This window comes from Otolemur garnettii, unplaced genomic scaffold (assembly GCF_000181295.1).
Source record: "Otolemur garnettii isolate 467f Iridium unplaced genomic scaffold, OtoGar3 scaffold00005, whole genome shotgun sequence".
Lineage (NCBI taxonomy): Eukaryota > Metazoa > Chordata > Mammalia > Primates > Galagidae > Otolemur > Otolemur garnettii.
Window position 1 is genome coordinate 22,090,815 of NW_003852400.1, and position 13,374 is coordinate 22,104,188.

The 13,374-nt window shown below is 35.3% G+C and overlaps 1 protein-coding gene across 1 annotated transcript in view; it reads left to right on the forward strand.

Annotated features, from left to right (window-relative positions):
* The first annotated feature begins 965 nt into the window (after window positions 1-965).
* CASD1 (CAS1 domain containing 1) overlaps window positions 966-13,374 on the forward strand; it is a 40,014-nt gene continuing 27,605 nt past the window's right edge. Inside the window, 4 exon segments of the mRNA XM_012811453.2 lie at window positions 966-1,058; window positions 1,621-1,741; window positions 8,514-8,558; window positions 9,962-10,024. Coding sequence (XP_012666907.2) covers window positions 1,036-1,058; window positions 1,621-1,741; window positions 8,514-8,558; window positions 9,962-10,024 — 252 coding nt within the window. The 5' untranslated portion in view covers window positions 966-1,035.

A 13,374-nucleotide genomic window follows, 5' to 3' on the forward strand; every position in this document is an offset into this window, starting at 1 on the left:
ACCTCCAACTCCTGGGCTTAGGCGATTCCCTTGCCTCAGCCTCTCAAGTAGCTGGGACTATAGGCGCCCACCACAACACCCAGCTATTTTTTTGTTGCAATTTGGCCAGGGCCGGGTTTGAACCCACCACCCTCGGTATATGGGGCCGGCGCCCTGCCCAGTGAGCCACAGGTGCCACCCCATTTTTGTTTTGCAGTGCTCCTCTTACCAGACTCGTTAGCCTAACCATAACTAATTTCAAACACACGTAGCTTGCTGTTGACTGTTAATAGAAGAACTGGAGATTAATAAATATTGATATTTTATTATAATCTCATGTTAATTTAAATATCTCATTTTCCCCTCATTTGCAATGCCTGCAAACTCTTTTTTAACCCCTTTGGTAATGGATAATTAACTATTGCATAATACTGCATAGTGAAATGTCCAAAGGAAGAAGAGCCACTCCTTGTCCCAGTTTAGGTGGGACTGAGGGATTTCCTAGTTGTGGAACTTTGTTTAAAACCAGGCCTCCAGATTTACTAATACACTAAATGTTATAATAGTTGAATAGGAAGTCATTTCCAGAGTCTCTTTTATCACTTAACTTTTCTCTCTCAGCTAGAAGGAGTCACAATCAGATAGAAAGCCTAGTTTTACATTAAGTCGATGTCCCTAGAAAGAAAACTTGAAGCAAAAGGAACTTCCAGAGGGAATGGATGTTGGCATTTAGGAGTTAGGATGAAGGGTGAAGTATAAACTTTAGAGGGTGAGGTGTAAACCATTAGTGGCTCTTACCCTCTTGAATAGTAACATATTACTATTTATCATGGTTCGCATGAAAGGGTAGTATGTACCTAGAAAGGACAGTGAAACGTAGAAAATAGTACTATCTGATCCCAAGGAACTTAAATAGGGTAAAAATAGCCAAATATAAAAATTTAACTATGGTTTATAATATTGTTGTATGTAACCATTATAGGTAATGATTCATGTGAATACCTTCTCTCAAGTGGCAGATTTCTTGGAGAGAAAGTTTGGCAACCTCACAGTTGTATGATGCATAAATACAAAATCAGGTATGATTTCTTCATTTTTTTGTTTGTTTGTTTGTTTTCTTTTTTAGAAAGGGTCTTAATATCTAGTGGGAAGCAGTTGGTGAAACAGAGAGTACCTTCTCCTCTCTATGGGGTAGAGTTCGGTAGAGACTTGGTGACTGAGCCTAGGGGTAGGGCTGACTCCAAATGAAGATTCTTGTCCTAAAGCTTCAGGGAAGGGGTTTTGGGCAAACTGCTTTATCTCAGGTGAGAGGTAATCAGGCCAAATAGCTGTTGAGCAAAAGACTCTTAATCTGCAATTTGGATGCCTAATTTACGAAGCTAATCTGAGGATAAAGAGATAATAGATATAAAGCACTTAATAGAGATAGAGTACATCTTAAATATTTAATGAATGGGGCTGTTACTATTGAGAGTTAGTTACACAGAGCTACTATAAGTTAAACAAACCTTGCCACCTACTTCTAAAGCAACATAACCATATATGTAACAACTGTTCAGCTTTCTTCACTAACCGTGTACTTTCAAAATGCGAATGTTCTCATTTTACTTATTTTAATTAATGTTTCTTCGTTGTTTTCAGTGAAGCAAAGAACTGCCTAGTAGATAAACATATTGCATTTATTGGAGATTCCAGAATTCGTCAATTGTTTTATTCTTTCGTAAAAATAATTAATCCCCAATTCAAAGAAGAAGGAAATAAGGTAAAATTTATATGTTCCCTTTTAGACAGTATAGTCTTAGGAGAATTGTGTCTCTCAAGATTAACAGTAGCAACTGGAAGAGTTTTATTTTGACTTGGGAAAAGGTAGGGGAAAAAGCATGATTTGCTATAATGGTGAACATGAAGAAAAGAAATTATGGGGAAGGTATTGGCAAGATTTTTATTAACTTAGTAAACTTTTAGTTTTCTAATACATTTTTACTATGAAAAAACTTTAAAATTTCTTAAAAAGAAGACAAAGAGAAAATGTAATCTCTTATCTTCCTGTTAATAATTTGCCAGATTTCTTTTCAGTCTTATACTTGTAATCTTTTAGCATGTGTAATTTTATGTCTTGCTTTTTTTTCGCCACCACTTAATCATACTTCACCCATATTATGTAATCAACTTAAGTATCTTTATAATGGCAGCATGTTGAGTGGATATAATGTAATTTTATATAATCTTTTTTTTTTTTTTGCTGTTTATAGTTTTAATAATTTTTTACAGTAAAAAAGGACACTTTAAGTTACTTCTTTGTATGAAATCTTTGCTTTTTTAATTATTTCCTTAGGACGGGATCTCTGCAATGCAAATATTAGGTTAAAAAATATAAACATCTAAAAAATTATTTTGTGGCAGGCGCCTGTGGTCCTTGCCTCAGGAGGCTGAGGCAAGAGAATCGCCTAAGCCCAGGAGTTGGAGGTTGCTGTGAGTTGTGATGCCACAGCCCTCTACCACAGGCGACAAAACAAGACTCTGTCTCTCAAAAAAAAAAAAAAAAATTATTGATTATATTGCCAAATTCTTTAAATTTATACTCTAATTAGTGGTATACATTGGAGCCTGAAACCTTTCTGGCATTAGGTGATCATGCTATAAATTAAAATAACACAATAAATTTTTGCTATTGATGTTATTGGAAAATTTCTCATTTGAAGATATCGTGAAGTGGGGAATGAACCACTTGGGGCCACAGGTGGCCTTCTGGACTTTAAGAGTAGTCTTTTGACTAAATCCAGATTTTATAAAACAAGTTTTGTTAAAAGGGGTACAGCAGAAAGGTATTGAAGATTTTTTGTCTCCTTTGGTGCTTTAAAAAGAACAACGTTGTAATCAAAAGACTGTGGGTTCCTCAACCTTGTATGGAAAAAAGGGGAGAAAGTTCTGAATTATAAAGCTCATGAATTTATAAAAATCTGCTTAAACACATCATTTTGCTGTGTGGTAAGGAGTTGAAACTTAGGAGCTTCCCTGCTAAGTAGCCATTCACATAGTGATGATGATAAAGGCCCCAAGTCCTTAGGAACTATTTTTAATGAGAATAATGGAAATAATAAAGTTAACTGTTATACTAAAGTTATTTAGTATCTGTAAATGTAAAGGTATTTTCCATTTGTACATATACAAAATTATGCTAAAGAGTTAGAACTATTTAATACCTGAAAGTATTGCAAATTAGTAAAAATCTTTAGTAAACTTTTAAAAAGAGAGTTTTCTGTTTTGAAAGAAAGTTTTAATACAAGTACTTCTGGACTTAGAATTGTTGACCTTTTGAAAATTGGAATAATGTATTTGGCAGCCAATAGTTGAAAAAAAGCTATAATGGTTTAGTCTACTGCCAAAAGTAGATATAATATTGTACCTTGTTTCTCAGCCCTACTTGTACCATATAGGTTTCCAGTTTTTATTTTCTAGAGATATCCACTTATCCCCAAATTATAAAACAAGATATATTTTAATTTATATGCCTTTAAAAAGAAATAAGTAAATATAGTACTAAGTTTAAAGAGATAGCTATCAAGGTAATATTTAATTCAAACTACCGGTAGAACATTTGCCAAATTACATTTTATATATTCTCTTAACTCTGCACACCTCAAGGACAGAAATTATATATCATTATTTTTTTTTTAAAATACATTTCTTGTGCCAGGCACAATTTGACATATTGTAAAAGCTCATTAATTTTTTTTTAAATTCTTGGTGTGGATATGTTTGGGTGGAATGCTAACATTGAAGATAATTCTTTGTTTGAATTTGGTTTCTGTTCTTTACTGAGTAATTTTTTTTTAAAGAGACATTAGTGCTGGATTTTTTCAAATTACGTTTTGTGAAAAATTAGTTCTGTGAGAAGGTTTGGCCAAATGAATTTGGGGAGAGCTAGAGGGCATGTCTCCCTCTTCGATGGTTTTAATTGAGGATAGGATATTCAAAACTTGGGGAGTCTTACAGTTAAGAAACCTATTTTGTGTTGCTTTCAACCATAGGGCAGGCTATATGCTCTGGAGCCCCTTCTACTTCAAATCTGCTACAGCCTCGATTTTGAAAAACACTGTGGATATGTTTCTTGACTTTGAGGAACTGGGAGACACTCCTTGAAAAATAATCAAACTGTGAGGCAAAACCAGAGATGAGAACAGTGAAGATAGGGAAATAGTCAAGGTTTGGGTTGCCCTGAAGGGACATGCCAACAGCTGTATGTCCCCATGTGTACAGAATTAAGCGCTGGGCCAGCGTATTTCTCAGTAACAATATTGGAAGCCAGAGAACAGTAGAATAGTAATCATAAAGTTCTGAGAGAAAGTAAGTTTAACCTAGAATTGTACACCTCGCATAAAAATTTCTTTAGTTTTGAAATATAGGACATTTTCAGCTATACAGATACTGTGAGGGTTTACTGCTACCAGACTTACACTAAAAAAGGGGTTTCTAAAGGATTAAGCAGTAGGAAGGAGGGAAATATTCAGAAAAAAGATCTGAAATATAAGAAGCAATGGTTAAAGAGAACAATAAACATGTATGTAATCTAAACAATGTATAAAACTTTTTTTGCATTTAGTGGGAAGACAGAACTAAAGAACTGGCCAATTGGCTCGGCGCCTGTGGCTCAAGCGGCTAAGGCGCCAGCCACATACACCTAAGGTGGCGGGTTCGAATCCCCAGCCCAGGCCCGCCAAACAACAATGATGGCTGCAACCAAAAAATGGCCAGGCGTTGTGGTGGGAGGCTGAGGCAGGAGACTCGCTTGAGCCCAGGAGTTGGAGGTTGCTGTGAGCGTGATGCCATGGCGCTCTACCCAGGGGGATAGCTTGAGGCTCCATCTCAAAAAAAAAAAAAAAAAAAAAAAAGAACTGGCCAATTAATACAGTATAAGTCAGAGGGAAATGATCATAATTAAAATGTTCTAATGTACACTATTCTCTCTAAAACATTATCTTTCTTTAAAACTTAATGATGGCTTGGCTCCTGTTGCTCAAGCAGCTAAGGCGCCAGCCACATACACCTAAGGTGGCAGGTTCGAATCCCCAGCCCGGGCCCGCCAAACAACAATGATGGCTGCAACCAAAAAATGGTCGGGCGTTGTGGTGGGAGGCTGAGGCAGGAGACTCGCTTGAGCCCAGGAGTTGGAGGTTGCTATGAGCGTGATGCCATGGCACTCTACCCAGGGGGATAGCTTGAGGCTCCATCTCAAAAAAAAAAACAAAACAAAAAAAACTTAAAGATAACACAGCAAAACTTTAAGGGTAAAGACTAGAAGAACAGAATTAAATTGTGTAAATTACAACCCAGGAAAAAAAATTAAAAAATAAACTCATCTAGTCAAATATATATTTTATATGTATACGTGTATACCTGTATACACATGTGATACACATACACACAAACATTTATGTATATAAAAAGCTATTTTTACATATATGTATATAAAAACTATAGGTAGAGAGGATAGAAATCAAAAACTAAAATGGTAGAAACATTTATGAAAATAAAAGCCTAAACATGTGAGCTAAATACAGATTTTCAAATTGCTTTTGAAAAGAACTTCCGTTGCTTAAAAAGACAAACCTAAAATAAAAGGATTTAAGAAGGGTTTAATTAAAAATGAACAAAGATTCACCAGACATGCTTGTTAAAGAAGGGTAAGCCGTGTTATACAACACAAAATAGATTTTGTGGCAAAAAATATTGTTAGGAATATAGATAGTCACTTTTTAATGACAGAGTTGAAATCATTAAGATTTTAAACTTGTAGGCATCTAATAAATTAGCTTTAGAATGTATAAAGCAAAAATTAATATAACGCAAAACAGGAAATTGACAAATCCTCCCTAGTGGGAGAACTGCTCACTGCTCTCTCAGTTAATAATCAGACAGGCAAATAGAACTAGTGAACTTATAGTAGATGATTAGCAGACATGATTTTATAAGCTTTTAGCTTAGTAATTTGGAGAATATACTCAAAATTAGAGAATATGTTTTCTCAAAGCACATATGAAACATTTATGATCGTGTATTATCCCTTTAAGCAAGTCCCAACAAAAATCAAAGAATTGGGATCATTCTTTCTCTTTTAAGTAAGTTACTTTACGTCAAACTTAACCTGATAAATATTCTTGAAACCTATTGTAGATGTTCTTAATGGTGAAGAATTAGACACATTTCCATTAAAATCAGGAAAAAAACAAGGATGACCATTGCTACTACTTCTAACCAACGCTGTATTAGAAGTTCTTGTCAAAGAAAGATAATTTAAAGAAGTAAGAATTGAAAAGAAACTGAGGAGTCCATAAGATACAGTTATCTCCATGGAAAATCCCATAGAATCTATAAAAAATTAAATATAATTTATGAATATTTTAACAAAGTAGTTGATTATAAGATGAACGTACAAAACTTAATTTGATACCTCAATTGCTTACATGTCAGCAATATATATAGGGCTAAAAAGTGTTTTGAAAACATGCCATGTGCAGGAGTAACAAAAACTATGCTACATAGGAATAATACAATTATAGAAGATCTGTGTGCAGAAAAGCCACAACACTTAATTGAAAGACATAATTAAATAGAAGATTCCTGGATAGGAAACCTCAATTTTCTAAAGATGTCAGTTATTCCCACATTGATCTGTGTGTTTGATGTAATTCCAACGAAGTCTTAAGAGAATTTGTTGTGGAACTTTACCAGTTGATTCTACATTTTCAAAAAATATCACAGTTTAGACTCTAAATTGATTCTAATTTAGATTCTAATAATGATAGTAGACCAAGAATAACCACAGAGAAATCTGAAGAAAAAAGTTGTCAGGACTTGATCTAAAATATCAAAATTTAGTTTAACACTGTAGTGATTAAGATAGTGTGGTATTGGTACAGTTAAACAAAAAGCCCAGTGGCTTAGGATATAGTGCTCTAAAATAGACACTTGTACATATAAAGACTTAACAAGTAACAGATATGCCATTGATAATACTTGGGGGAAAAGGAGGGAGTAGGAGAAAGAAGAGAAGACTTATGCGATTTTATTCAACCCAATGTTTCTATTTGGTTAAATTAATGAAAACATTTTAACCTTGGTTTTAGGAGCAGAATTGGCTTCTTACTGACTACCCTGACCCCTATCCTACCTAGGAGTTCTAACTCTGAAAGGATTTCCAATCTTTACATGGAACACTTGGTTACAAGAAGTTATATTCTTCAAATTTTAATTTTTTTCTAAAAAAGGACTATTTGTATATTGTCTTCACAGTGAAACCTACAATAACTTAGAGTTATCTACGTCCATTCCTGTTTAATCAGGGCCTAGTATATGATGAGAATGAACTAGAAGATATAGCTACAGCAGCAAACCACTCTGCAGTCTTCACAAATACAGAAGTTAATATCTCACTTAGTGCTGCATGTCCTAGGTTAGTTGCCAAGAGCCTTTGCTCCACTCTATCATAGGATTTTTGCTATTGAAATTTTTACCATTTTCTGTAGTACTTTGGATCACTCAGCAACCTCAGTCTCTGCATCAGTAAGAAAAGGTAGAGACTAGAGAACTGTTGGAACCGCATAAATAATAACGCGAGACACAGCTTGATGGTACATGCTGCAAGAGGTGAGGCTACCCATAGGTGCAGGATAGCCCCGAGCACTTCTCGCAGAGTCCTTTTATTGAAAAGATACATAATAGGCAGAAAGATTACTAAGCAAAGACATGCAGGGGCTGTGTGCACGGGGAAATGATCTGGTAGGTGCCAAGAAAGTATGTACTCAAGGAAATGATCTTCAAGGGTGGTAAGGAAATGATCTTCAAAGTACTAAATGTAATTTTTCTCCACGGATCCTTTAAGGAACTGCCATAAAATGCTTACTATAACAGTAGCCTTACTACTACAGGACTGAACTGTGCTCCTCTAGGATTACTGAGTTACTTGGTGGCTTGCCTTCCAAGTCACAAGAGATTTCCAGCCTTGCCAGGAGAATGTCTTGTTCTCAGTAATTCCTTAGATGAGTTATGATATTGGTGACTATGTAGTAAGTATGATATTTAATCCTCTATAGAACTGCCCTAGAAAATTCAGCCTGGAAGTGACCCATGTCACATCTAGCCACATTGCATTGGCCAGCATTAGCCATGTAGTTCTGCCTGAGTTGAGGGACTCAAGAAATGTAGGGAAGCAATAGATAGTAATACTAGGATTAAATTGGAATCCTGCAAGTTTGGCAAAAGGATAATTTATATAGGGATGTTCTTGTATTGACTTGTTTGTACTTGAAGTTTTATCTTTGAACTGCATCTTAGATGTTGAAAATCACATAAAAAAATTTAATGTCACTTAATTTTTGGTATTCTATGCAGGCTTTTTCACCCTTGCACTGAATGTATAGGTAATTGAGATTAGTACATAAAAATAAATCAATGGAAGCAGCCAAGGGGGGAATTATTTACATAAATTTAACCTATACATTAATGTTTCTCTATTGGCTTCTTTTCTATGGCAGCATGAAAACATTCCTTTTGAAGACAAGATTGCATCAGTTAAAGTGGTAAGTTCATAGTAAGCTAGGCATTATCTTGTGAAAACTATATTCATTGGTTAATTTGTATGTAAAGAGGTTAACACTTTATATAAACTAAGTATATTTTAATGTATTCTTGAGAATAGGTAACAATTTTAAGTTAATGGGATAAAAATTTGTGTGAGTTGTGTTCTATAATAAAATAGAAAATCTAGTCTCTCAAAATTTTTCCAGAAAAACTTGTACCTTATTTGGAAACCAGTATGTATGTAGGATGAAGGTTCATAAAAGAATATATGTGAATTTTCTGAATTCCCAATCACAGTGAAAATTCAGTTGGGATCAAGATAAAAATGCCCTTCACCTAATACAGCTTACAGTTTTCTTTTATTAAAAAAATTTTTTATTGAAGTGAATATGCATATATTATTTACCATCTTTTATCATTTTTAAATGTATAGATCAGTGGTAAGAAATACTTTTTTTTTTTTATAAAGTTAATTATGTACTTTTAATCGTTGTTGTTGTTTTTTTGGCCGGGGCTGGGTTTGAACCCACCACTTCCGGCATATGGGTCCAGACCCCTACTCCTTGAGCCACAGGGACTGCCCCAAGAAATACATTTTTATTACTGAGGGGATTTTTGCCCTTCCTTTTCTTCTATCCCTTCTTTCTAGCCTCATCAATCTAGTCTCCGTTTCCTTAAGATTCTCTTTCTTTAGCTCCCACATATGGAGAATGTGCCTACAGATCTTTATGGTTCTCTACATGCAAATGCAAATGGGATAAGGAGGGCAGAAAAGAAAAAGTGGGGCTCTAGGAGTGTACAGAGCAAAGAATTGAAAGTTTTTCTCCTAGAAGAAGTGATATTTTAACCAAGGCCTCAAGGATAAGTAGGAGTTAGCCAGGCTCAGTGGAAGAATTTATGAGCATTATGGGCACAAGGAACAATATATGCAAAATCCTAGAGAAAAAGGAATATACAGCATTTCAGGGACTGGCCAAGAACACAAAGGGCACATGGGGAGCAAGGGTAAAGCGTCGGGAGAAAAGGCAGAAGTGACAGGTGGACACCAGATCCTGGACCTTCTCCGCAGTTTCAGGACTATAGACTATTTTAAGGGCACCTCAAAGTTCCTGAATACTTAACTAGGGGTGTGGCATGATCGGATTTAAGTTTTTAAATCTGCCTAAAATGCAGATGAGATTAGATTAGAGAAAGACAAAATAGATGTAAGAACAACTGAGCGACTCTTGGCAAACTGAGTTAGCAGATGAAGGTGTCTTAGGGTGGGGTTTTACTTTCATGCGCTCTGTAAGCAAACATTAGTCCTTCTTTTGATTGGTGGAAATCAGAGTTTCTTTCAATGCTGTGTGTGGAAACTTGGGGAAAAAGTTCTTTTTCTTTACTTCTAACATTTCTCTTTTAGGATTTTCTGTGGCATCCAGAAGTTAATGGTTCAATGAAACAGTGTATCAAAGTGTGGACTGAGGTGTGTATTTGACAATAGAGGTGTTTTTTTTTGTTTGTTTGTTTGTTTTTTTAGCAATCTAATTGTAAAATCCCACAAGCATCAGGTTTTCTTCTTTTTGCTAGCCTGTCCTAGTCTCCTATGCCTGACACATACCTTGTGGATAGCAACTATGCTGTGCTGGACAGAGTCTAGCACTTAACTGAGAAGAGACAGTATTAAACCAGTATTTCTGTCCTATCAGCACCATTTTAGATCTAAGAGAGAGTATGCTTATACCAGACTTTCCAGACTTAACTTTTTCTGTTAGTGCTATAGCTGAGTTAATTCAAACCCAGGTGATTTTCCGAGTGCAGTATATATTCTCTTAAGCATTTTTCCCTTTGTCCTTCAAACTCATGCCCAAGTGCTTTAGGAAACTTTTGTTTGTGTAGCCATTATTCTCTTTTACTATTACATTTATGACTCCGAAGACTAGACTAGTATATTTTAGCTCGTAATGTTTGGAGATAAATTAGATGTGCTGTTAACCTCAGAAAACCCCTAAGCTCTCTCACAAGTCCACTTTACAATCTCTACAGAAGTCTCCACGTAGCTCCTTGTCAGTCCTTTAATTAAACCTGTATTCTTTCCCAAAGGCATTTGCATTTAGGATGGATAAAACAATATTCAATTTTGTTGGCCTTGTTTTGCTGAATTACTTGTTCTATAACAGTTTAAAATTTTTTAATTTTTAAACTTTTTTGCTTCTCTTTATAGTAAATGTTTAGTGCTGCAACCATATCATGCAATAAATAGGCTTTTGTAGGATCCTGTGGGAACCTAGCCACCATTTCTAACCTTGTTTCTTTGAGCAGATGTGTTCTGATTTCTAAAAAGCAAATATGTAGACAACTTCTAGAATTCAGCTTTCTGGTAAATTGAGGTCTGCACTTATTTGTGGTGTTTTGGTGATTTTTGTTATGTTTTCAAACGTCCAGATGACAGAATAATGTTATATGTATATTTGAAATGATTTAAACATGTGTTTTATATTTGTGCTAGATCTGAAAAGTATATCCAGTAAAGTAGTAGAAGTTCACAGTTAACATCAATACGGTATAATTTGTAAGTCCTACAAGATTACAGAAAATCTTTGTTATTTACTAACCTAGAGAAATATTACATATCCAAATTTGCAATTCTAATAGTATGCTAAAACTAGTTTTGAAGCCTTAGATTCTGTTGTAAAACTCTTTGTAATTGTTGACAGTAGGAAAAGATTCAATTTATTTAGGTAAATGGTTACGTAGTCACCAAAGATGGATTAGTTGCTGATTTTCACTCATTCAGGAAGTGCATATATATGCATATTCATATGTATGTATTTTTTCTTACCATTTCCCCAGTTAGCTGCTATATCCTGAGAATATTATTATTATTATTTTATTATTTTGAGATAGAGTCTCACTATGTCACCCTTAGTAGATTGCCGCGATATCACAGCTCACAGCAACCTCAAACTCTTGGGTTTAAGTGATTCTCTTGCCTCATCCTCCCGAGTAGCTGGGATTATAGGTGCCCACCACACCTATAATAGCCCTGGCTATTTTGTTGTTGTTGTTGTCATTATTTAGCAGGCCCAGGTCAGGTTTGAACCTGCCAGCCCCTGTATATGTAGCCAGCCCCATAACCACTGAGCTATGGGTAATGGGCCATATTTTTTATTATTTATGTACTGTTGCTAGCTTTGGGCTAAGTGATAGGAATGTGGCTGAGAATTAGCTCTAATCTCAGCCCTCAAGGAATTTTCAGTCTAGTTAGTGGTGACTTATTGATGAATAGTGATATGGTAAGTCAGGGACTAACACAGAATTGAACACAAAAGACTATAAAAGCACTATGAGTAGAATCACTTAGCATGGGAGGTGGTGAGAGTATAGATGATGTTCTAGAAAGTTTCCCAGAGGATATATTTCTGAAAGAACTATAGTTTAGGAAGAAGGTATGTATACTTATTAACTGGAACAGCTTATAGAAGCCTATAGGCATAAAAAAATTGAATTAGGAAGACGCTAAGTAGGTTATTATTCAGCAGATATTTATACATCACTTGACATATTCTAGGTACTAAGCTAGAGAATGTTGGTTGACATGACGTTCCCCTCAAAGAGCTTCTAGCTGAGTAGTATACATAGGGGATTAAGGAAGGGCAGTATAGGGTACAGCAGGATTGCAGATCTTTAAAGGCGAGTGTGAGAAGTGGGACTGTTCCACGCAGAGGAAACAGTGCTGAAGTTGGTGTATAGCCTATTTAGGAAATCACCAGCAGGTTAAGTGTGACTACAGCTAAAATACGGTGCTGCTTTTCTTGTGTTTGGTTTTAGTTGTTCTTTATCATGTGCTTCATTCTGGGGGAGGGGTGATAAGAGATGATGTAAGTAGATACTAGATTATGAATCATACCCAAAGCCATATGAGAGGGGTGGCCTTATTTTATCGGCCTATCTTTCCGTTTCTTATTATGATACTTCTAAATACTTCAGAGTGTATTTTCTAAAAATAAGGACATTGGGTTGAATCTATTTTGAATATAATGAAAAACTATTGACAGTTTTAACAGGACAGTGGGAGTATTGGTTAAATTGTGAAGAAACTGGCCATTTAGATTTAATTCCAAATAAATGAAAGTCTTTTAATTTCAGGTAGATGAAAGTCTTGAGAGGTCTAAGCTGCTTAGATTCTAGAGGCTTGGTGTAGACTGAGGGGACATTTGAAGTTATTTGAATGGAAGAAATAGAGTAGGCAGAGAATTTAGAGATTAAGAGGAGAACTTATGAGACAAAGAATTATCAGGAAGATTCTGAGAAGCAGCAGTAAAAGAGGTAAGAAGAAAATCAAGAAAGGAAGGGCTGTAGTATCACACCCAGGAGAGGAAGAATTATAAAGAAAGACTGGTCAGCGGTGTGACTTTAGACATTAGGTAAGGTAGAATGAAGCTGTGAGACGTGGCCATCCAGATTTCATTATGGGCTGTAAGGTCAGTTTTTGTGGATAGTGAAGTCCACATTCAAAATATATTAAATTGAGGCACAAATGAGCAATAAGGAAATTGGCATAGTGAGGGCAAAATGCTCTTTCACATAAGCTGTTGGTTAAAGGTACAAGGGAAAAGAATCTGAGAGTAAGATGGGATTGGAGAAACATTTTTTGAGAATAAAGATGATTCAGGTAGCGTGATTCCTCCTGCTTTGTTTTTATTCCTGAGTAATGTCTTGGCTATTCGAGGTTTTTTCTGACTCCATATAAAATGCAGTATTATTTTTTCAAGATCTTTAAAATATGACAGTGGAGCTTTAATGGGGATTGCATTAAAATTATATATTGCTTTG